A 21276-nucleotide genomic window follows, 5' to 3' on the forward strand; every position below is an offset into this window, starting at 1 on the left:
GTGCTTCTTTCCAAAAAGTAGCCATGGGAGATTCCAATCTCTAGTTCTGGGGCAGGTGGAGGTGGGAAAGATCCTATCCCCATCGCTTGTTTTCCTACTCCAAGCTGCCATCCCATCTTGTCACAAAGCTGTTTTTCCCCAATTGAAAAATGCCAGCTTCAATAGCATGGTCTTTAATGTGCTGCAAAACTCTTGTTTTAAGTTAAACAGGATGAACAATTTCAGTTATGAACAGAATTCTCTAGGTTTCATTTGTGGAATTTGATCGACATCACTCACCATGTCCATTGCAGTAGTAGATCCATTTCTCCCTGTTCTGATTCAGAGTGGAAGATTTTCTCAAAACGGACTTTTCGACAATGGCACTGGGATCCTGCCTTGGTCCTTTCTTTAGAGTTCGAGAACTTTTACGGACGCTGCACACAACGATCACCACCAGCACAAGCAGCAGCAGCAGCACGATCATCCAGGGCAGGTGCTCGTTGATATCAAAATGCCTGTGGGCAGCCTGCCTTGGAGAGCCTCTCTTGGGGGGGTTGTAGGGAATGCTGGATTTCACACTGCCACTCATTTCCAGCGCTGGCTGTATTTTCAGGATGGGAGGGTCGTGCTTATGGTAATAGGTCTGCTGGTGATTCAAAGGCGTAGCATATCCCATATCAGTCACGTTGACAACTACAGTCTCATTCTTCGAAGTCCCATTGTAGCTGTTGGTTGGCTCCACCATGTCAACGGACACATTTGGGGTAGGGGTGGCAGAAAAATTGGAAACCGAAGCGTTCACACCTGAAAAACAAATGCGATGTTAGAGCAGCAGGCATAGAACCTACCCACTCTTACTGTAGCTCTGGCCCAAATGCCCTTTAAGTACAATTGATTCCTAGAGGACTTACAAAGGGGGTTCTCATTTATGTTATGTGAGTGCGAACAAATACACATATAACAGCATCCACAGGAAGAACTGGGTGGAAGGAGCAAGTTGAACTTCATGACCCATACATTGGTATCAACAACAGCCCCAAATTTTGTTTAATAGGGCATGGGAAAGGGGCGCTCTGTTGCTCGACTGCTGGAGGTCAAGACAGCCAGACTGAAGAGGTTGCGAATAATTGCAAAGGGCAAGGGAGATAGTTCTAGGATAGAAGGTCTGTATGTGGAAGCCTGTCCCTGATGAGAGTCTGAACAATTTTTTCCAAACAAGTTTGCAAGCTGCTTTGATGATCTAAAAGTGGGGGGGAAGGCTATAAATAAAGCCCCAAATGTCACAGGCACAATTAAGCTTTCAGTTAAGTTTTGCAATATTCAAAAATGTTTACACCACCAAAACTAAACAGCAAAAATCAAACCAACACCTTGCTCATCGTTCTGACAAAGTGTAGCCATTGTTTTGCAGGGATCCCCAACTTGCAAAAATAATCAAACATGCACATGACATTAGGCATGCTTTTTCTCCTTGTTCTAGATTAGGCATGACCAGATTTTATGGTGAAAGCCATTGATAGTTCATTACAAAGAAAAAGTGTCAGAAATGAATTAAGTTTTCTAAACCTGCTGTGCTGAGACCAAGAGAATATCTTGGCTCAAGTCCGCCCACGTCTATTGCTTCGCCTCTTTCAGTTTGGCAGCCATGCTTTGTCATAATGTATCGCACAGCAATGAACCAGGATCTTACTTTAACAACCTTGATTCAGTCCCTCATATTTTTGATACGATACTTTGTTACCACAATCAGATCCGACTTCAATAGCTACATCTGGGTAATACGATGGATCCACTGAAGCCATTTTAAAGTCCCTGACTTACTTCCTCCTCTTTCTGCGGTTCCTTAAATTTATTTTTTACATTTCCTGCATATTCTAAATTAACTTAAGTTATTCCTGTATTTCAAATATATACTCTTATAAAACTACAGGTTATTACAATAATCCACCCAATGTTCTTATCCATTTACAGTTTGTAGATATTCAATAAACCATTTCCATTCTTTTATTAAAAGTTTGTTATCTTGATTTATTATTTTTCTGGTAAGTTTCAGCGAAACTGATCAGTAGCTTTATTAATACAGTGGTACCTCGGGTTAAGTACTTAATTCATTCCGGAGGTCTGTTCTTAACCTGAAACTGTCCTTAACCTGAAGCACCACTTTAGCTCATGGGGCCTCCTGCTGCTGCCATGCCGCCGCCACACGATTTCTGTTCTCATCCTGAAGCAAAATTCTTAACCCGAGGTACTATTTCTGGGTTAGTGGAGTCTGTAACCTGAAGCGTATGCAACCCGAGGTACCACTGTACTAAGATTAGCTGTTGCTACATTATGTCAGCCAGAAAGTTAACAAAAATACATTTTATCCCCCCAATACAATAGTTTATGTATTGAAAAGGGCTGGAGGTATCTGATGAACATTGGGACTATTCCAATTGCATGTCAACCCAGTTTTTAGTTCATTCCAAAGAAATAGCACATATAGACTTAGATCATAAAATTATTCCAATTATGATTTTTATGCTATGGCAAACATTTGCAGTAATGGTGTTTTGATCCATAACAGTGAATGGACATTGTGTACAAACTGATTCCACAACCCTTACTATGCTACTAAGGTTGCAGTTTGGATTGTATCCAAAGGAGGGATGCCCACCTGTGTGTCCATGGAGGTGTCTACATAACAATATATAAATTCCAAAACAAAATGGAACAAGCCACCATTCAAATCAATCAGCACCTACTCTCTTGACTGCTGCAAAGCAACAGAATCATGAACAGGATGGCGCTAGTCTGAAGCATTTGGGATAAAAGAAGATCTTATTTGATATAATCCTAGGCATATCTACCCAGAAGTCCCACAAAGTTCCATGAGAGTCCCTGTGAGGGATGCAGGCATAGGAGGTGTCAGGACTGGTCGTTGTCCTCTTCAGATCACCACACAAATGCTTCTTGTTCTTTATAAAACTTTTTATTGCGTATTAACAAAACAATCTTATAAACGGTTCTTAACTTTAACTATTCTTCCTCAGAGTCACTTCTTTCAGATACCTTCTGAACTCTGCTTCTCCATGACCAGCCACCCTCAAAATGGCGAAGGCGCCTTTCCCTTCGCTTTCCCGCTCTTTTTCCTACCCTCCTGGCTAGAGCTGGCCTGTATCTCCTCTCCTCCGAATCTGAGCTAGAACTGAACCCTTGCCTTTCCTGGGAACAGCCGGTCCCTCCCTGTTGTTCCTCTTGCTCCCTTCTATTAGATTCACTGCTCTCCCTCCCCCCTTGGGGAATGCTTTCTCCCTCTGAGAAACTGAAAACTTCTAACTCTTCCCTGACAGGAGGATTACAGGATAAAAGCCTCTCCCATCTCCATGGCTTCAGACTGCTCAGAAAAGTCATGGCATGGTATGCTAAACACAGAACCACCACCAGGGCAGAAACAGACCCTGACCAGTGTGGAGCTGACCCAAGAGATAATTGCACCGCTTGGGAGCTGGGTAAAGGGTCTCTAATACCATGTAATGCATCAGCTGGAAGTGCCTCCGTACAGAAGGCATTCCAAAACACAGCTAACGCCTTACCAGCTCCTTTCTCAGAAAAGCACACTTACTTTTTAAAAAATTAATATTAATATTTTATTGAAAGAATTTCAATTCTAAAGAAAAAGTGATACAGAGAAAAAAGGGGGGAAGTGAGGGGATGGGGGACGACAACAAAGATGCGTATAATAAAAAAGATATAAATATATACAAAAATGCAACATACCATACTTCTTGCCCTAGCTACAGACGTTTGGCAATGCTGCTCACTTACCTTTGGAAAGAAAAGTAGAAGGAACTTTGTAATGTTCTCCACCCTCTTCCGGTCGTGACAAAAGCCCAGCTCCAGTCAGAAAAGCTGGTGAAAGTCCACAAGTGTTGTCTCTCTCTTTTGTCCCTGGTTTGATCACAACCATGTTTGCTCGTGAGCAGTCAGTGAATGTTTTGCATCTCAGCATGCTAGAAGGCACATCAGAGAAGCTGCCACGAGGGCAAGGTTTACACTTGACATCTTCTGTTTCAGTTCCTTTCTTTTTTAGGCCCCACCCAACGCGGCACACGGAGTAAGATTTGCAAGCATCACCGTCTCGAAATTTACCAGGTGGACAGATGCACTCACGGTCCGTCAAAGCAGTGCAAGGGGTTTTCTCAACCATCGGCGGCTCACACAGCTTTTTACATGGATGGCATCTCTCTATCCCATTTTCATGCTTTGTGAATGTTCCACTGGCGCATGGGCTGCACTCTCTTAAGCTGGTCGTTGTGCAGTGCTTAGACACATAGGTTCCTGCGGGACATTTGTCACAAGTCAGCTTTGTGTTAGTGGCACGATCCAAGTGGCTGTATGTGCCAGAAGAGAGGCTTATGGCATTCTGTTCAGATGTCAGCTTTGACTGAGCATCAGTGGTACCAAGGAACATAAATCCCTGAAACAGAGAGATAAATGTAAGTTAGCTACAGACCATAAGGCAGGTCACAGCAAGCCGTATCAGCTTTACTCTGTTTAGGTAACTGCATTTGAAAGACATGCTCGGCTCGCGGCCTGGAAGAGTTTTTGCCCATCTACCAATCCATGAGCCGAAGTTTACTGCCCTGATCTCTAGGCAGGTCATCGGCTTCTGAAGGGAGAAATACGCAAGCTGCTAAAAAGCTGCCAACAAAATGTCTACTAATGGCACTTTAAAGATTTTCCATAGCATCCTAACAGACAAGTATAGACCCTGTGGGATTCTTTCTTACAGGCAGGTGTAACCCATTCCCTCTGAATTGCCTTTTGGAAAGCCTCTGGCAGAGGACTGCAGAAGACTCTCTGAGGAGAAGCTGCCTTTGACCCTTTGAGCTGCCCCCATCCCGGAACTGTTGTCCTCCTCCTGTAGCCCTAAAACAGCCTCTCCAAGTGCCAGAGAACATTAAGCAGCCAAGGGAAAAAGGATCCAGGAAGTTACAGGCCTGTTAGCATAACTTCTGGGTAAATTGGTGAAAGAATCATTCAGTTCTGTGACAGGGTCAATAAACACATGGAAAGGAATGATCCAAGAGAGCGGAAAGACACAGTATACTTGGACTTTCAAAAAGTGTCAGAAAAAGTTTCTCAGCAAAGACACATGGGGTAAGAGAGGAAGTCCTCTTATAGACTGGAAACGGGCTAAAACAGAGGAAGCAAAGACTGGGAATTAATTGACAACTTTCCTAATAGAGGGATGTAATCAGTGTGGAGGGGGGGATTTATATTGGCGCCAGTGCTTTTTAGCTTGTTTATAAATTATCTAGCATTAAGGGGGGTGAACAGCAGGGTGGTCAAGCTTGCCGGTGACATCAAATAATTCGGGGGAGGAGACACACACACACGACTAAATGAGGTAGGAAAGAGCTCTAAACCCATCTCTCCCAACTAGAAGGAAGGGCATTAAAATGGCTGTGCAGGCTATAGTAAGCAGCAGACTCCCTTGGACAAGGCAATGGACTCTCCTTCCTTGGAGGTTTTTAAGCCGAGGGTGAATGGCCATCTACCAGGGATTCAGCAGCTGTGATTCCTGCATTGCAGGGGGTTGGACTAGATGGCCCTTAGGGATCCCTTCCAACTCTACAGTTCTATTATTCTATTATCTCCATGCATTAGTCACTAATGACTGTGGATTCACATATCCATTTTACTGTGCACTAGATTCAACCAATGAGTCCTGTTTGCAGAAGCTTGCTGAAAGACTTCTGCTCGTACGATGGGGCCTTCCCCCCTTTTCCTTCCCCATGCCCCCCCCATGAGCATCAGCTAGGGGTGGGGGTCAGGAGAAGCCCCAATGCCAGCACATCAGATTTAATGCTGGCATAATAAAATAGATCTCTGAAGAGGTGTCAATTTAAAAAATTCAAATCTATTTTGAAATCATACTTTGCAACGTAAGATTTTCGCCAGTAGATAACAAAACAGAGTTGCTAAATTAAACTGGCTCAGTTTTCAGGGCTGCAAAGTTTAAGTCCACTCCACATGGTTATAGCAACTGGAATTAAGTGCCCTTCAAGACTATTATCCTGCATTCTTGCTCTTGTTGGGATCAGCTGCAGTTAGCCTGCACATGCAGGTGGTTAACACTTTTGTTGAACTCTTAGCAGTCAACCAAGTGAAGGTAATTTTGGGTGTGCAGCATTTTGAGCACGATGGTCACTGGAAGAGCAAAGAACTGTTTCCATTATATCTTCCCAAATAAGATTCGGCCCTAAATACTAAATTACCACAACTGCCTGTGAAATTTAAAACCTACAAGTTTATCAAATAAATGGCCACAGGGCTGTTCACATCCTAGCAGCTACGCGACTGAACTGGAGATTTCTAGAGATTTAAGAGTAGAATTTCTGTACCAACAATGGAAGGTCATTTTGTTGCTTTTGTCGTCAAGGCCCAATAAAGATGTGATGTACTTATAGTTGAGAAATGGGGAGTGGCCCAGGGTTAATATTCTGTCAGGGTTAATATTCTGATTAATGGTTGCCCAGACATGGCTTCTCAGGCAGGGCAGGAAAGACTGTGGAAACCCACTGAGATGGAAGTTTAATAGGGAGCCCTTGATGAAGCAGAGTTACAAAAGCTTTTCGACTGCAGAAAGGAACATAGGAAGCGGCTTTATAACATTTCCTCTTCTCTCTCCAATCTCTCCCCAGTACAAAATGCTTCCACCCCAGATATTCACTTCATCCTGCCCCACAGATGCCCTGCCTTCTTACCTTCTTCTCCAGTAACAACCACAACCCCTTAAGAGTGTTTTCTGCAGCCACTTCATCTCCCAGGGGCCTGAGTTCATAGAATCATAGAGTTGGAAGAGACCACAAGGGTCATCGAGTCCAACCCCCTGCCAAGTTGAGGGGGCGTGATCACAGCAGCAAGGATATCTTTTAGGCAAATGGTCCTGGGATCTACCACTCGATCCCAGGAGATGTTCTGCCCCCACCCCCCTTGAGTACAGATTGCTGCATTCGGGTAGGAGAAACCTGGGCTCCTTTCCCCTGCTAAGCCAGTTAAGTTGACTTAGAAGGTCTGCCGCTGGAGAAGCCCATGGCATGGCAGACAGGCCAGCACAATGGCTGGCCCTGAAAACCGCCAGGCACACTCCTTTATACCAGCTCCAAAGTGGCAGGGGAAGCTCCTCCCCACTAGCTTAATGGAAAGGGAAATTTACTCAAAGCTGGCCACCCCTGCATCAGCTACAATCTCACTCTGACAGAAAACATAGATAAGCACCATCACAACCACGGCTGGATTGGCGGACTCCTGGGGGTGAGTGCAGTGGGAGTGCTTGCCATTTCCCCATCATTTTTTGCTTTTCAGCTTGGGTGCCCCCCCCTTCCAGAATGAGCACACAATGGATGCAGTTCCAACAGGGCACTCATCCTCCACTTCTGCAAAACCACTGATTTGTTGTTGTTCCCTTTTAAGACTCATGCTGGAGATTTTGGTAACCAGACTGCTTTCAAAGAATGAGAGAAAACGTAGCAAATCTATGCCCCAGCATCTATCACAAGAGTCATTTTTCTATGCACGCAAGATTAAAATGAATGATAGCATGGTGGCAAGAACCATGCAAAGGATAAATTGGACTTCAGAAAGGCTCTGCCTGTTGGTCAGGAAAACCCCAAGAAGATGGTTTGCTATTTTTAAAAAAGGTTTTGTACAAACGGTGTATCCTGATGGCAGTTTCAATTCTTTTTGCTGGACTTTCAGGATTACTATTTGCACACAATCAAAATTTGCACAAGTTGTACACACACATTACAGAGGGATTCAGTTGCAAAGATATACATGTGGAACCCCAAACACTTATGCTTTCAATATACCCAGAAAAAATACCATTCCAAGTTGTGTGGTGGCTAGGGGCACCCCATTAAGAATGGAGAGCCCTGGCTTCAACTCCCCGCTCTGCCAAGATACAGTCTGTGTGACAGTGCCACTCCGTCAGCCCCGCCTGCTTCACGGGGTTTGGGGGGGCAGAGATAATGGGGGGGGGGAGAGAACCCTGCATGCTGCTGCCTTGAGTTCCTTGAAGGAAAGGTGGGATATTAATGTACTAAACATGAAAGTGTTCTGCTGTAACAGTACTAGACAGGGTCGGAATAAATCCAGTTCCTTGGCGCCTGGCCTATGAGACAGCGGATGGCGGGATCCGGGGCCCCGGTCAGCAAGCGACCCTTAGGAGGGCTGCTCCCCCGTCAGCCAGAACCGGGAGAAGCTCCTCTCTTGCCTCCTTTCGTCCAACCCCGGCAGCAGCTTCCCAGCGGGACTTCCAGCCGCACCCGAATGCTGCCTGCCCGGGGCTCCCTTATGCGCAGGAGGAGTATGGCCCGCTCCCGGGGCTCCTTGGCGGAGGTCTGGCTTGCCGCAAGAGCGCAGCCGCCTCCGCCCGCGGGCCCCGCTCCATCTCTCTCCGCTGCCGGGAACAGGACCGGCGCCTCTGCCCTCCCCGCCCCACTCACCGCGACGAGGCTGGCCACCAGGGCGGCTCCGGGGGCGCCCATGGCGGGCGGGCGGCGGGCGGGCGGACGGGGCCGGGGGTCCTCTAGGCGCCCATGGAGGCCGCTAGCAGAGCCCCGGGCGGCGCATGGCCCGCGGAGGGAGCGCGCGGGGCCTCAGCGAGAGGCCGCCTCCGAGGGCGGCGGCGGCGGCGGGTGCGGGGCGGGCGGGGGCGGCCGGCTTCCCATAGCGACCCAGCCGAGGCCACGACGCCTCGCTCGCCGCGCTGCCGGCTCCTGCTGCTGCTGCTGCTGCCGCGGCGGAATGGGCGGGGAGCGGCGGAGGCGGGGCTTCTCCCGCCCATGACGTCACTCCGCAGAAGCCCCGCCCGCCCGCCCGCGCCGCACAATCGCCTTCCTGTGGCGTCAGGGCCGGAACTGCCCCCCCGGGGGGGGACCTGGGCTGCGGGAGAGGAAGAGCCGCGAAACGCGGCGAAGCGGCTTCCTCGGAAGTGGCCCCGATAAATTGCCGCCAGGAAATGCGCTCAGCCGCGTTTCCAGATCCCTGGGGAGGGAGCAGGAGGCAGGGGACCAGGCGCCCCCGTTTCCCGGGACAGTCCCCGGATTTACAAATCAGCCCCATACAAAATCCATCAAAGTTGAAAAGTGACCCCGGATTCATTTTTTAAAAATCTGGTAACCTGAGGGGGAGGGGGCGTAGGATCGGGATAATTTTTGGCGCAACCTGGTGCCGCCTTTGACTTCCTAAACCAGGTGTTTTAGGATACGCTTGGTTTGGGGCTTACTGTATTTGACTGTTTCTCTTAAACAAAGCCTATTTTTCATTGCTCAATCAAAGTCTTGCTGCTGTTTTTCGAAATGGGAGATTGCTTCACACCTACAATAGTTTATTGTCTGTTGGGGAGAGGTGGTTCTACATATTCTAAATTGCTGTTGATAAGATTATCCGAAACTGTAAGCGTAAACTGTAAAAAGCTTATTGTTTCGACTTGGGAACTGTGAGTTAATTTAAAGAGAGCAGTCAATGCAAGTTATTGCTTAAGGCCGTGGTTCCCAACACCCATCTAATCTCCGTGACTGCTCCTTCCCTCATCCCCACACCTGATCTCCAATTTCAGACATCATGATATATTGGAATATTGCAATGTTTAGCTGCTAATACATCACAATGTTGAAAAGCAGATATCAATCAGCCCTAGTCTGTTTTTTTTAGTACAGTGGTACCTCGGTTCTCAATCCGTTCTGCAAGTCCGTTCCAAAACCAAGGCGTGCTTTCCCATAGAAAGTAATGCAAAACAGATGAATCCGTTCCAGACTTTTAAAAACAACCTCTAAAACAGCAATTTAACATGAATTTTACTATCTAACGAGACCTTTGATCCATAAAATGAAAGCAATAATCAATGTACTGTATTATAAAATAAATACGACAGTATTGTAGATGATAAAAATTAATATTAATTTTTTTTCTTAGCTGCACTGATGATAGTCACTGTTTAGATGGGGGCTTTTATCCATTTCCGCAGTCTCAATCAATCAATCAATCAATAGCTGACCTGGTTTCCACACAGTCACAAAAACAAATTAACTGAAAAAGCCTCAAAAACAAAAATGTAAAATAGCAAAAACAAAAGCACCAAACGTAATCCGTTCCAGAAGTCTGTTTGACTTCCGAAATGTTCAAAACCAAGGTGCAGCTTCTGATTGGTGCAGATGCCCCGGAAACAATAGCTGACAGCCGCATCAGAGGTTCAGCTTCCGGAAATCATTTGCAAACCAGAGCACTTAGTTCCAGGTTTTTGGTGTTTGAGAACCAAGGCATTTGAGAACCAAGGTGTTTGAGAACCAAGGTACCACTGTAAAATCCTTTGCTTATCAGGGGCTACCCCACATTTTCAAAAAATTGCTTTGCAGAGGTAACCACCATAGAGTTATCAATTTTTTTCAAAAGTAGGGGTTGGATTGGCTTTTGAAAAATTGGGGGTCCTCAGTAATTAGCTAATTGGGAACCACTGGCTTAAAGTAATGTTCACAATGGAAATTGCAAATAAGTTGTGAAACTTAACACCTTTCCTAATTTTCTATTAACCCAGTGAGAGATGAAGCACATAAAAGGAATTTAGTCATTAGGCAAACTGAGATGCTTATAAATCTTTTTGGGAGGTTTGGGGGTTATAAAACAAATTTAGAAATGTCCCCCGACTGCACTCGGCTCTCACCTGTGGCTCCTAGAAGCTGTTAGCCTGCGACAGCAGCCACACTCTGGGAAATGGCTTTGACTGGCCGGCTAAACCAGGAGAGGGCAGCCGATGGGTCTCAAACCCTCAGTGAGTTATGGACAGGCTCCGGTGGATTGAGTGGCACACTCCATTGTCTCTTGAGACAGGTGCCAACAACTACCGATTGGCTGGGACACAAGACAAGGGCTTTTTGACAGGGGTTAGTTGCTCCCTCTCTTTTAAAATCAGGAGTGCTGTAATTTAATGCTTTTGAGTGATATTTAATATTAATCATAGGTACAGTTTTTAGTGATTTTGGATTGTTGTGTGTGTTTTGGAAATCTAGTATGCTGCTTTGTTTTTGTTTTTCAATAAAGAAAAGTAGGATCGAAGCATGTAAGGAAACAAGCAAACTACTCAATATAATAAAGCTGTCAAAATGAAGTGGTCTAGGACTGGTAACGGTTTAGCTAGAAATTGCACTACTAAATGAGAACACTGCGACTTGTTTTATTTCTTACAGTACCCCTAGGTGGCAATAGCAGCCCAGAAACCACAAACATTCTTACACGCTATGCAGTCTTCAGGAACGCACCAGCAAGCCTCTCACTGGAAGCGACTGAACATGTCCTCAACTCGCCATATTTTAAAGAGCTTCTACTTTTGAGTCTTGTATGTCTCCTGTGCCTATTTACATCTCAGGAGTGTCACCCAATGGACAAGGATGCTGACATCATTTAGATGTCAAGAGTGTTGTCGGGGGACTGAAGATTAAAGGCTCCAAAGCTGTCAGCTATCATTCCTCAAACATTTCCAAAAACTTGCTACACTAAAGCTCTAGAGATTATCTTGAACCTGAGTACAGCTGAGGAGGTGGCGGCAAACACTTAATAACCGACATCTCATTGCATTTCCTTGTGGAGAAAAATATTTGCTTTGAACAATGCAAGGAAAACCCCACCTTCCTGTGTATAATAATTAACTGCATGACCAGTTCTACATCTTTTGATTAACATGTTCCTATTAATTCTCTTAAACAAATGGAGGCTGCTAAAGTTCTGGGATCCCAAAATGGAGATTAAAGGAACAGCTTTGTTGTTGTTGTTTAGTCGTTTAGTGGTGTCCAACTCTTCATGACCCCCTGGACCAGAGCAGGCCAGGCACTCCTGTCTTCCACTGCCTCCCGCAGTTTGGTCAATCTCATGCTGGTAGCTTCGAGAACACTGTCCAACCATCTCGTCCTCTGTCGTCCCCTTCTCCTTGTGCCCTCCATCTTTCCCAACATCAGGGTCTTTTCCAGGGAGTCTTCTCTTCTCATGAGGTAGCCCAAGTATTGGAGCCTCAGCTTCAGGATCTGTCCTTCCAGTGAGCACTCAGGGCTGATTTCCTTAAGAACAGATAGGTTTGATCTTCTTTCAGTCCATGGGACTCTCAAGAGTCTCCTCCAGCACCAGAATTCAAAAGCATCAATTCTTCGGCGATCAGCCTTCTTTATGGTCCAGCTCTCCCTTCCATACATCACTACTGGGAAAACCATAGCTTTGACTATACGGACCTTTGTTGGCAAGGTGATGTCTCTGCTTTTTAAGATGCTGTCTAGGCTTGTCATTGCTTTTCTCCCAAGAAGCAGGCGTCTCTTAATTTCGTGGCTGCTGTCACCATCTGCAGTGATCATGGTGCCCAAGAAAGTAAAATCTCTCACTGCCTCCATTTCTTCCCCTTCTATTTGCCAGGAGGTGATGGGACCAGTGGCCATGATCTTCATTTTTTTGATGTTGAGCTTCAGACCATATTTTGCACTCTCCTCTTTCACCCTCATTAAAAGGTTCTTTAATTCCTCCTCACTTTCTGCCATCAAGGTTGTGTCATATGCATATCTGAGGTTGTTGATATTTCTTCCAGCAATCTTAATTCCGGCTTGGGATTCATCCAGCCCAGCCTTTCGCATGATGAATTCTGCATATAAGTTAAATAAGCAGGGAGACAATATACAGCCTTGAGGTACTCCTTTCCCAATTTTGAACCAATCATTTGTTCCATATCCAGTTCTAATTGTTTCTTCTTGTCTAATTGTTTCTTCTTCTGGTTCCTCTGCCTCTTCTAAATCCAGCTTGCACTTCTGGGAGTTCTCGGTCCACATACTGCTTGAGCCTTCCTTGTAGAATTTTAAGCATAACAGCTTTGTACTCTATATAAAAAAGTCTGGTGTTCCCTTCATATACAGGAGCCAACTTCTAAGGACTGAGGTCCCTTTACCCCCCCTTAAAATATTTGAGGGGGCTGCCAAACAAGATGATGGGCATTGCTGTTCAAATGGTGTCCGTGCACTGCATCATGTTATTGATTATGCAGACTGTGGCTTGTCTGGGCCCCCTATATTTTATTAAAGTTGCCCCCCCCCCCCCCCCGCTTTGACCAATAAATATGGGTGGAGAAAAGGCTACATGAAATTAAAAAATTGCTCATCTGCCCATTTCCCCTGCCCTTTGGATTACTCCAGCGTGATTTCTGTATTACCCTGTAAGTGCCATAAGAGGCCAGCCTGCTTGTCTTCTGCTCAAAAGGTATGCCAACAAGAGTTGAAAGTTTCCTTCAGAAATGTAGGGTGCATTTCTGTGAGCTGCTAAAATGCTCTCAAAACGGTGGCAATTTTTTTGAACCTGGTTACTAAGGCAGCAGATCTGGAAAGAGCATAAAGGGCCTTAGGCTACATCCTTCTCTACCCCCAGGCCCAGAGTTGCTATCATTTCTTTTGAGAGGTTCAGTGTCAAATACAAACTGGCACAGGCAGCCTATGACTGTCAAAACTCAACCACCCATGGTTCAGCTCTACTGGCATTGCAGGATGTGAGCTCTGAAACCTTGACACTGAACATTGCTGGTCTCAGCAAATGATGTCTCTAACTTCATGAAGCCAAACTGCCTTAGAAATGGGGCTTCTGCTTCCTAGTTGAAGATGATGGCACACGGTGCTCAGCTGTCCCCTGCTCCTTCCTGGGAAGAAAACCAGGACAATTATATTGAGGAAAAGCTACAGCATAACTGCCCAGAATGGTATGTGGGAGATGGCAGGATGGCTCCAGGTGAAAGAGAGCAGAGTTTTCCTTCAAGGCACAAGTCTGCTGAGACCATGCAGAGCTTCTAGTCACTCTTCAAAATGAGAGTGAACAGACTTTGGAGCAATCAAATGAAGCGGGAACAAGATACAGGGAAATAAATGGGAACAGGCTGTGGCACGGGCAACCACCTCCATTCTAGATCTGCTAGAATTCAAGCAAATGTGGTTAAAATCTTCTGGTGCTAGCACAACACACCCGTGTGTCTTTGCAGAATAATGGGACCCAGCTCTCAGCTGTGCTGGAGGGAATGTGGGTTTGGAGGAACCCTGCTGCTTCTGGTGGGAATGGCCAGTAGTGGGTACCACCTGAGCCTCTGCTGAGTGAGGTCTACCTGTAAATGGAGCTCCTGAACTATGCTCATCTTTCATTTTTATGGACAAATACGGTAACTTGATAAACTTTATGTCAATGGCTGCCCATCTTACAATTTCACACCATTGGAAGGAGGCAGGCAGACAGGAGGCAGTCCGTGCAAGAGCTTGGGACCTTTGCTCTTCTGGAGGAGTTAACCAATAATTTCTGGACTACTAAGAGGTAAATCAACACCTTAAAGGCATTGTGTGGTTTGGCATCCATTTATTTTGTACACTACGCCTGGAAACGTGAGGCACCCACCTTCCTACGGGCAAATAACCTGGATTGCTTGATTTGTCACCTTTGATTCCCCCCCCCCCTTTGGTGGGTCATGTTTTCTGCCCAGATATTTTGGGAGGGGAACCCAACACCAGTGGCATAGCGTGGGGGGTGCAGGGGGGGCCAGCCGCACGGGGCGCAACATCTGGGGGTTAGGGTTAGGGGCGAAAATTATTTGCCTTGCCCCGGGTGCTGACAACCCACGATACGCCACTGCCCAACACATCCACTTCTGCTTTTGAATGGACTTTGTAAAGCCTGGGCTTGTGTATTTTTAATATTAAAGAGGTTTTGAGCAATCCTGGAAGCAAAATTATGGAGGGAGACTTTCCTTCCCCTTGTCTTGCTGTGGAAACAGCTGCATTTTTTAACCCTCTAATGAGAAAGTTAATATGAATAGCTTGGAATCATTTATCCCTCACAAACTACTGTATTAGTTTATTTATTGTCTCCCAGTTCAAACACTTCATATAAAGTAACACTTCCAGTCTTTGCATAATTTCTAATCTATACTGTATTTCAATGTGCCTTTAATAAGCTACTGCGCGAAGAGCAAAAAGGAGGACCCATATGCCGACTTCTCCTTCTACCTGGCTCGCTGACGCCAATGGAGACGAGGACCCGGGGCCTCTCGGCGTCTTCTCCCTTTCGTGGGGCGGCCGAGCCCCCTCCGGCCCGTCTCCGGCGCGGCCTGGCCCGGCGAGTCGGGGGCGGCGCCGGCCGGGCGAGGAGGCGGCGCCCAGGAGGGCGGAGGCGGCGGCGGCGGGGCCTGCCGGGCTTCCCTCCCTCGCTTCCTGGCGGCGGCCAATCTGGCCTCGCGACCCGCCGCGTCCGGCCTGAGCGGTGTCGGGCAGCGGGCGAGGGGCTCCCAGCGGCGCGGCGCGCTGCCTCCGCCCGGCCGGGTCCGCGCAGCATGGGTAAGGGGCGTCCCGGAGGCGGCGGGGGGGGGGAGGGAGGGGGCGCCTCATGGAAATGGCGGGTCCTGCTCCCCCCCCCCGCTCCGCCTTCCCTTCCTCACCAGGGACTGGCGGCGTGAGAGAGAGAGAGGGCAGCTTGCCTTCCGGGTATAATGGGGGGGGGGACAGGGCTCCCCTCCCGGGGTTGCTGCTGCCGCCAAAGGGGCTTCACAGCCAGCCCCCCCCCCCCGCATTCCGATCCGGAGGGATCGCCCCACCTGGGAAGCGGGAGGGGCTTCCTCCGAAGCGGGAAGCGAGTGGCCGGGCTTGGCGGTCCCTTTGCAGCCTCTCCTCCTCCTCCTCCTCCATTTTGGAAGGAGGCAAAAGGCTTCATCCTTCACCCCAGAGATGGGCGCCCATTGCTCGGGGCCGGGCAAGCCGCCGGCGCCTCCCGTGCTGCTTCCCTCCCGGCCCTCCTGCCAGGTCCTTCTTCCGAGCCTGAGTCTGGCGCCGCGTTGCTGTGCAAAAGGCCTCTTGTTGTCAAGCAGCCCCCAGGCTTGAAGAATATTCTGCGTGCTCCTCTGACCCCACGCTTTGCTTTCAGATGAAAGTTTCAGGCAAAGTTGCTGCAGCCTGTGGGGGAGTTAAAGGATGGCTTGGTTTTCTCTGTCGAGTATAAGGGCTACTGTCTCTCAACAGTTCCCTTTAAGATTAAATTGGAATTACAAGGGACAGTTGGGAAATTTCATGTAACCTGATCCTGTGTACGATTTAGAAGTCAATAATTGCTTATCCAGAGGAACCTAATTCCAAACAAATGTTTGTGTTTGTTGAATGTCTTGATGGTTTTGGAAATAAACCCACAAAAAGATACCGGCAAAGCCTGAATCCCCCTGAACATATTGAGGAACAGCACGCTTGCAAAATGATGCATGTTTTCAAAATTATAAAAGGGAGAGGATATTCATGTGAAAGAAGAACACCTGTGGACAGAGTAGCTGGAGGCTAGCTGGGAAAGAATTCATTGAGCCACAGAGAGTAGAAAAATTTAATGAGAAACTAATGACATGCAGTTCTTTGGAGAAGACATTTGGGAGGTGGCAGTGGAAGTTACAGAAGGCTACATTTCAAAAAGCAACTGTATATAGTTATTGAAAATAATAAAATCCACGTAACAAATGCCATGTAATAACTGGAGGAAGTTCCCAGTGGCTTGTTTTTACTCTTTAATTACTACTTGCTTTAAACATGGCTCAACAGTGATTCTGGCTTCTTTTATATGGAAATAATATACAGTGTATGTTGTGTATTGTAATGTTGCTTGATAAAACTTGATTATTTTTCTTCCTTGGGAAGAGGATGTTGTTGCTGATGGGCTTTGCTCTACATTTGACCACCTCTAAATTGGAAAGTACTGAAGCAAAGCCCAAGACTCCAGCATATGCTGTCAGTGATCGTAGCAAAACAAGCACTGTGTGCCTAACTTCTTAGTAAGAAAGAAAAGTTTTTCTTTGGAGTTTGTCTGTCTACAAGTTACACCTTTCTCTTTGTCCAGAGGTAAATTTGTTGTCCGTTACCTCTTGCATAATTTTAATTACCTTTGTTTCCTGCTAACTGGGCAGTTTTCAAAGATGAAAAGACCTGATTTGCATGTCTTGCTAAACCCTGGTTTAACAAGATGAGGAGGAGGAGGAGGAGGAGGAAGCTGACAAGAGCCTCAGGCTTCCATGTTCTGCTTTCTTCATCCCGCACAGCTTGGTAGAAGGACTTGGGAAGCTTTTTTCCTAAGTCCCTGAATCACATGTGACTGTTCAGCCATCACTTCCTTCTGCCTGCGAGGCCAAAAAAGGTTAACCACCCTTGATTTAGTGTGACAGGTGAACTAGGCTAGAAGTTCTGATTCAGAAATTCTTGCATATTACACTGGTCAACAACAAATTTGTTGTCTGCGTTTTTTCAGGTGATTTAGGACAAATCTGATGTGCTGAATCCAAAAATCACATTGGTTTGGCTCAATCAGGTCAAGTTTTTGAGCTATGGCCACATGTCGGTTTTTTACATTTTTGTTCACATTTACGCTTGTGTGGAGCATTTTAGAAGAAGTTGGTGGGGGTAAAATGCCATGTCGAATAATTGTTTTGATTGGAAATGATTATTTTAATGACAAGAAGTATTCAGGTCCGATAGTTCTGGGTGATTATGTCGAAAAGGGATCAGTTTGAAGTCATAAAACCTCGAAATCTTCCATAAATTGGTGCGGCTGGGATCAACAGAAAGAACCGAAGCAGCCTCAAGTATCCTGATCGTCAATCAGCACGTCGTCCTGTAGCTCATTGTGATGAAATTCCAGTGGCTATCTTCGGAGAACTTCCTGACATTAGTGACGAAGATGCCTCCAGTGTTGAAGGACATGAAGAAGAAGAAGTGGTTCTTGAAGATGATGCTCCACATCCATTTTCCCCAAAGGAGTTGAATGATCTAATTCGCAACCTCAGCTTGTCAAAGGACTCTGCCGAACTGTTGGCATCCAGATTGAAAGGAAAAAACCTCCTCTCTGACAGTGCTCACATCAGCTTCTTCCGCAACATGCATCAAGAGTACCTCCGTTTTTTCTTGGAAGAGAAGGACTTGGTGTACTGTGCAGATATTGCGCAGCTTCTGCTCAAGCTTGGAGTGCCACAGTACGAACCCAAAGATTGGAGACTGTTCATTGACAGCAGCAAGCGATCACTGAAATGTGTTCTGCTACACAACGGCAACCAGTTTGCCTCTATACCCCTGGCTCACTCGAGTACACTGAAGGAGAACTAGGAAGCTATGAAGTATGTGCTGGAGAAAATTGGTTATGATCAGCATAAGTGGTTTATTTGTGTTGACCTGAAGATGGTGAACTTTTTGTTGGGACAACAGTCTGGCTTCACCAAGTACCCATGTTTTCTGTGCATGTGGGATAGTAGGGACCGTGCTCAGCATTACACAGAATCATAGAATCATAGAGTTGGAAGAGACCACAAGGGCCATCGAGTCCAACCCCCTGCCAAGCAGGAAACACCATCAGAGCACTCCTGACATATGGTTATCAAGCCTCTGCTTAAAGACCTCCAAAGAAGGAGACTCCACCACACTCCTTGGCAGCAAATTCCACTGTTGAACAGCTCTTACTGTCAGGAAGTTCTTCCTAATGTTTAAGTGGAAACTTCTTTCTTGTAGTTTGGATCCATTGCTCCGTGTCCGCTTCTCTGGAGCAGCAGAAAACAACCTTTCTCCCTCCTCTATGTGACATTCTTTTATATATTTGAACATGGCTATCATATCACCCCTTAACCTCCTCTTCTCCAGGCTAAACATGCCCAGCTCCCTTAGCCGTTCCTCATAAGGCATCGTTTCCAGGCCTTGACCATTTTGGTTGCTCTCCTCTGGACACATTCTAGTTTGTCAGTGTCCTTGAACTGTGGTGCCCAGAACTGGACACAGTACTCCAGGTGAGGTCTGACCAGAGCAGAATACAGTGGCACTATTACTACCCTTGATCTAGATGTTATACTCCTATTGATGCAGCCCAGAATTGCATTGGCTTTTTTAGCTGCCGCGTCACACTATTGGCTCATGTCAAGTTTGTGGTCAACCAAGACTCCTAGATCCTTTTCACATGTACTGCTCTCAAGCCAGGTGTCACCCATCTTGTATTTGTGCCTCTCATTTTTTTTGCCCAAGTGCAATACTTTACATTTCTCCCTGTTAAAATTCATCTTGTTTGCTTTTGCCCAGTTCTCTAATCTGTCAAGCTCGTTTTGAAGTGTGATCCTGTCCTCTGGGGTGTTAGCCACCCCTCCCAGTTTGGTGTCATCTGCAAATTTGATCAGGATGCCCTTGAGTCCATCATCCAAGTCGTTGATAAAGATGTTGAATAAGACCGGGCCCAAGACAGAACCCTGTGGCACCCCACTAGTCACTCTTCTCCAGGATGAAGAGGAACCATTGATGAGCACCCTTTGGGTCCGGTCAGTCAGCCAGTTACAAATCCACTGAGTGGTAGCATAGTCAAGATCGCATTTTACCAGCTTCTTTACAAGAATATCATGGGGCACCTTGTCAAATGCCTTGCTGAAATCAAGGTAGGCTACATCCACTGCGTTCCCTTCATCTACCAGGCTTGTAATTCTGTCAAAAAATGAGATCAGGTTAGTCTGACATGACTTATTTTTCAGAAATCCATGCTGACTATTGGTGATCACAGCATTCCTTTCTAGGTGCTCACAGACTGACTTTGTGTCTACACATGCTGGCTATTTGTTTGAATTCCTCTTTGGTGGTTTCCCCCCTTTTCCATTTTTGTACACATCCTTTTTTAATCTTAACTCAGTTAAAAGTTCTTTAGATAGCCACCCTGGCTTCTTTAGGCACCTTCCATGTTTCCGTCTCATTGGTATTGCCTGAAGTTGTGCTTTTACTATCTCCCTCTTAACAAACTCCCAGCCATCATGAACTCCCTTTCCTTTTAGTATTACTGTCCATGGGATCTCACCCAGCACTTTTATGAAGTCGGCTTTCTTAAAGTCAAGAAATTGAGTCCTAGTATGCTTGGCTGCTCCTTTCCGCTGTATAGTAAACTTCAGAAGAGCATGATCACTCGCGCCTAATGATCCTTCCACTTCTACCCCACTAACCAGGTCATCAACATTGGTTAGGACCAGATCTAAAATGGCTGTTCCTCTTGTTGCTTCTCCCACTTTCTGGACTGCAAGGCCAGTGAGGAATCTGTTTGACCTTATGCTCTTGGCTGAGTTTGACATCCAACAAATATCCGGGTAATTGAAGTCCCCCATTACTACTATCTCCCTTCCTTTTACATGCTTGGCCATCTGTTTCAGGAAGGTATCATCTATGTCCTCCGTTTGGCTTGGGGATCTATAGTAAACTCCCACAATGAGGTCACTGTTGTTCTTCTCTCCCTTAATTTTGACCCAAATGCTCTCACTTTGGCTTTGAGGTTCTAAATCGTGGATCTCTTCACAGGTATACACATCCCTGACATATAATGCCACTCCTCCTCCTTTCTTGTCTGGTCTGCTTCTCTGAAATAGATTGTATCCCTCCATTATTACATTCTAATTGTGGGACGTATCCCACCAGGTTTCAGTGATGCCTATTATGTCATATTTAGTTTGCTGTACCAAGAGCTCAAGCTCATCTTGTTTATTTCCCATGCTTTGCGCGCATTAGTGTACAGACATTGAAGTCCATTAATCATTCCCCCGTGTCTCTTATTTAAGGATTTTTTCCTCCCACCACTAGGTCTGCGTGCTGTTTGCTCCATTTGGTCTATGACATTTGGATGATCATCTTCATCAATTGATAGACTCCTACCTTCAGGAGCACTGTCTCCCTCCCCCACATTAGTTAGTTTAAAGCCCTCTGGATGAGGTTTTTGAGATTTCTGGCAAAAACATTCCTCCCAACCGTTGTGAGGTGCAGCCCATCACTTGCCAGAAGTCCATCTTCAAGAAACTGCAGTCCGTGATCTAAGAATCCAAACCGTTCCTGTTTACACCATTTGCGAAGCCAGCTGTTCACTTCCACTATTTTTCCCTCTCTCCCTGGGCCACGTCGTTCAACTGGGAGGACAGATGAGATGACAATTTGTGCATTTAATTGCTTCAATTTCCTGCCCAGAGCCTTGTAGTCTCTTTTGATCTTCTGGAGGCTATTGCTTGCAGTGTCATTGGTTGCCACATGAACCAAGAAGGAAGGGGTATTTGTCAGTGGGTTTTATGATTCCTTGCAGTCGTTCAGTTACATCTTGGATCTTAGCCCCGGGGAGACAGCACACTTCCCAAGACATCTTGTCAGGCTCACAGATCACTGCTTCTGTTCCCCTCAGTAGGGAATCCCCTGTCACCACTACACGAAGAAGGACTGGCCTGTGCAGGAGGAA

General features: G+C 46.4%; 2 protein-coding genes across 5 annotated transcripts in view; one reads left to right on the forward strand and one right to left on the reverse strand.

The window, feature by feature from the left end:
* Positions 1 to 15192, reverse strand: part of TNFRSF21 (TNF receptor superfamily member 21) — a 40955-nt gene extending 25763 nt beyond the window's left edge. Inside the window, exons 1-4 of the mRNA XM_083435586.1 lie at positions 15188 to 15192; positions 8478 to 8522; positions 3790 to 4441; positions 280 to 786 (exon numbers count right to left, since the gene is read on the reverse strand). Of these exons, the coding sequence (XP_083291712.1) occupies positions 280 to 786; positions 3790 to 4441; positions 8478 to 8519 (1201 nt within the window). The 5' untranslated portion in view covers positions 8520 to 8522; positions 15188 to 15192. The remainder of the gene's footprint in view (positions 1 to 279; positions 787 to 3789; positions 4442 to 8477; positions 8523 to 15187) is intronic.
* CD2AP (CD2 associated protein) overlaps positions 15167 to 21276 on the forward strand; it is a 41180-nt gene continuing 35070 nt past the window's right edge. For 2 of the 4 annotated variants that reach the window (XM_083435582.1, XM_083435584.1), the window contains exon 1: positions 15193 to 15362. In XM_083435582.1, the coding sequence (XP_083291708.1) occupies positions 15359 to 15362 (4 nt within the window). In that variant the 5' untranslated portion in view covers positions 15193 to 15358. Of the gene's footprint in view, positions 15363 to 21276 lie in introns of all 4 variants that reach the window. The other 2 variants (XM_083435585.1, XM_083435583.1) reach the window with 2 other exon arrangements.

This window comes from Podarcis tiliguerta (genome assembly GCF_965153285.1).
Source record: "Podarcis tiliguerta genome assembly, chromosome: 3".
NCBI lineage: Eukaryota > Metazoa > Chordata > Lepidosauria > Squamata > Lacertidae > Podarcis > Podarcis tiliguerta.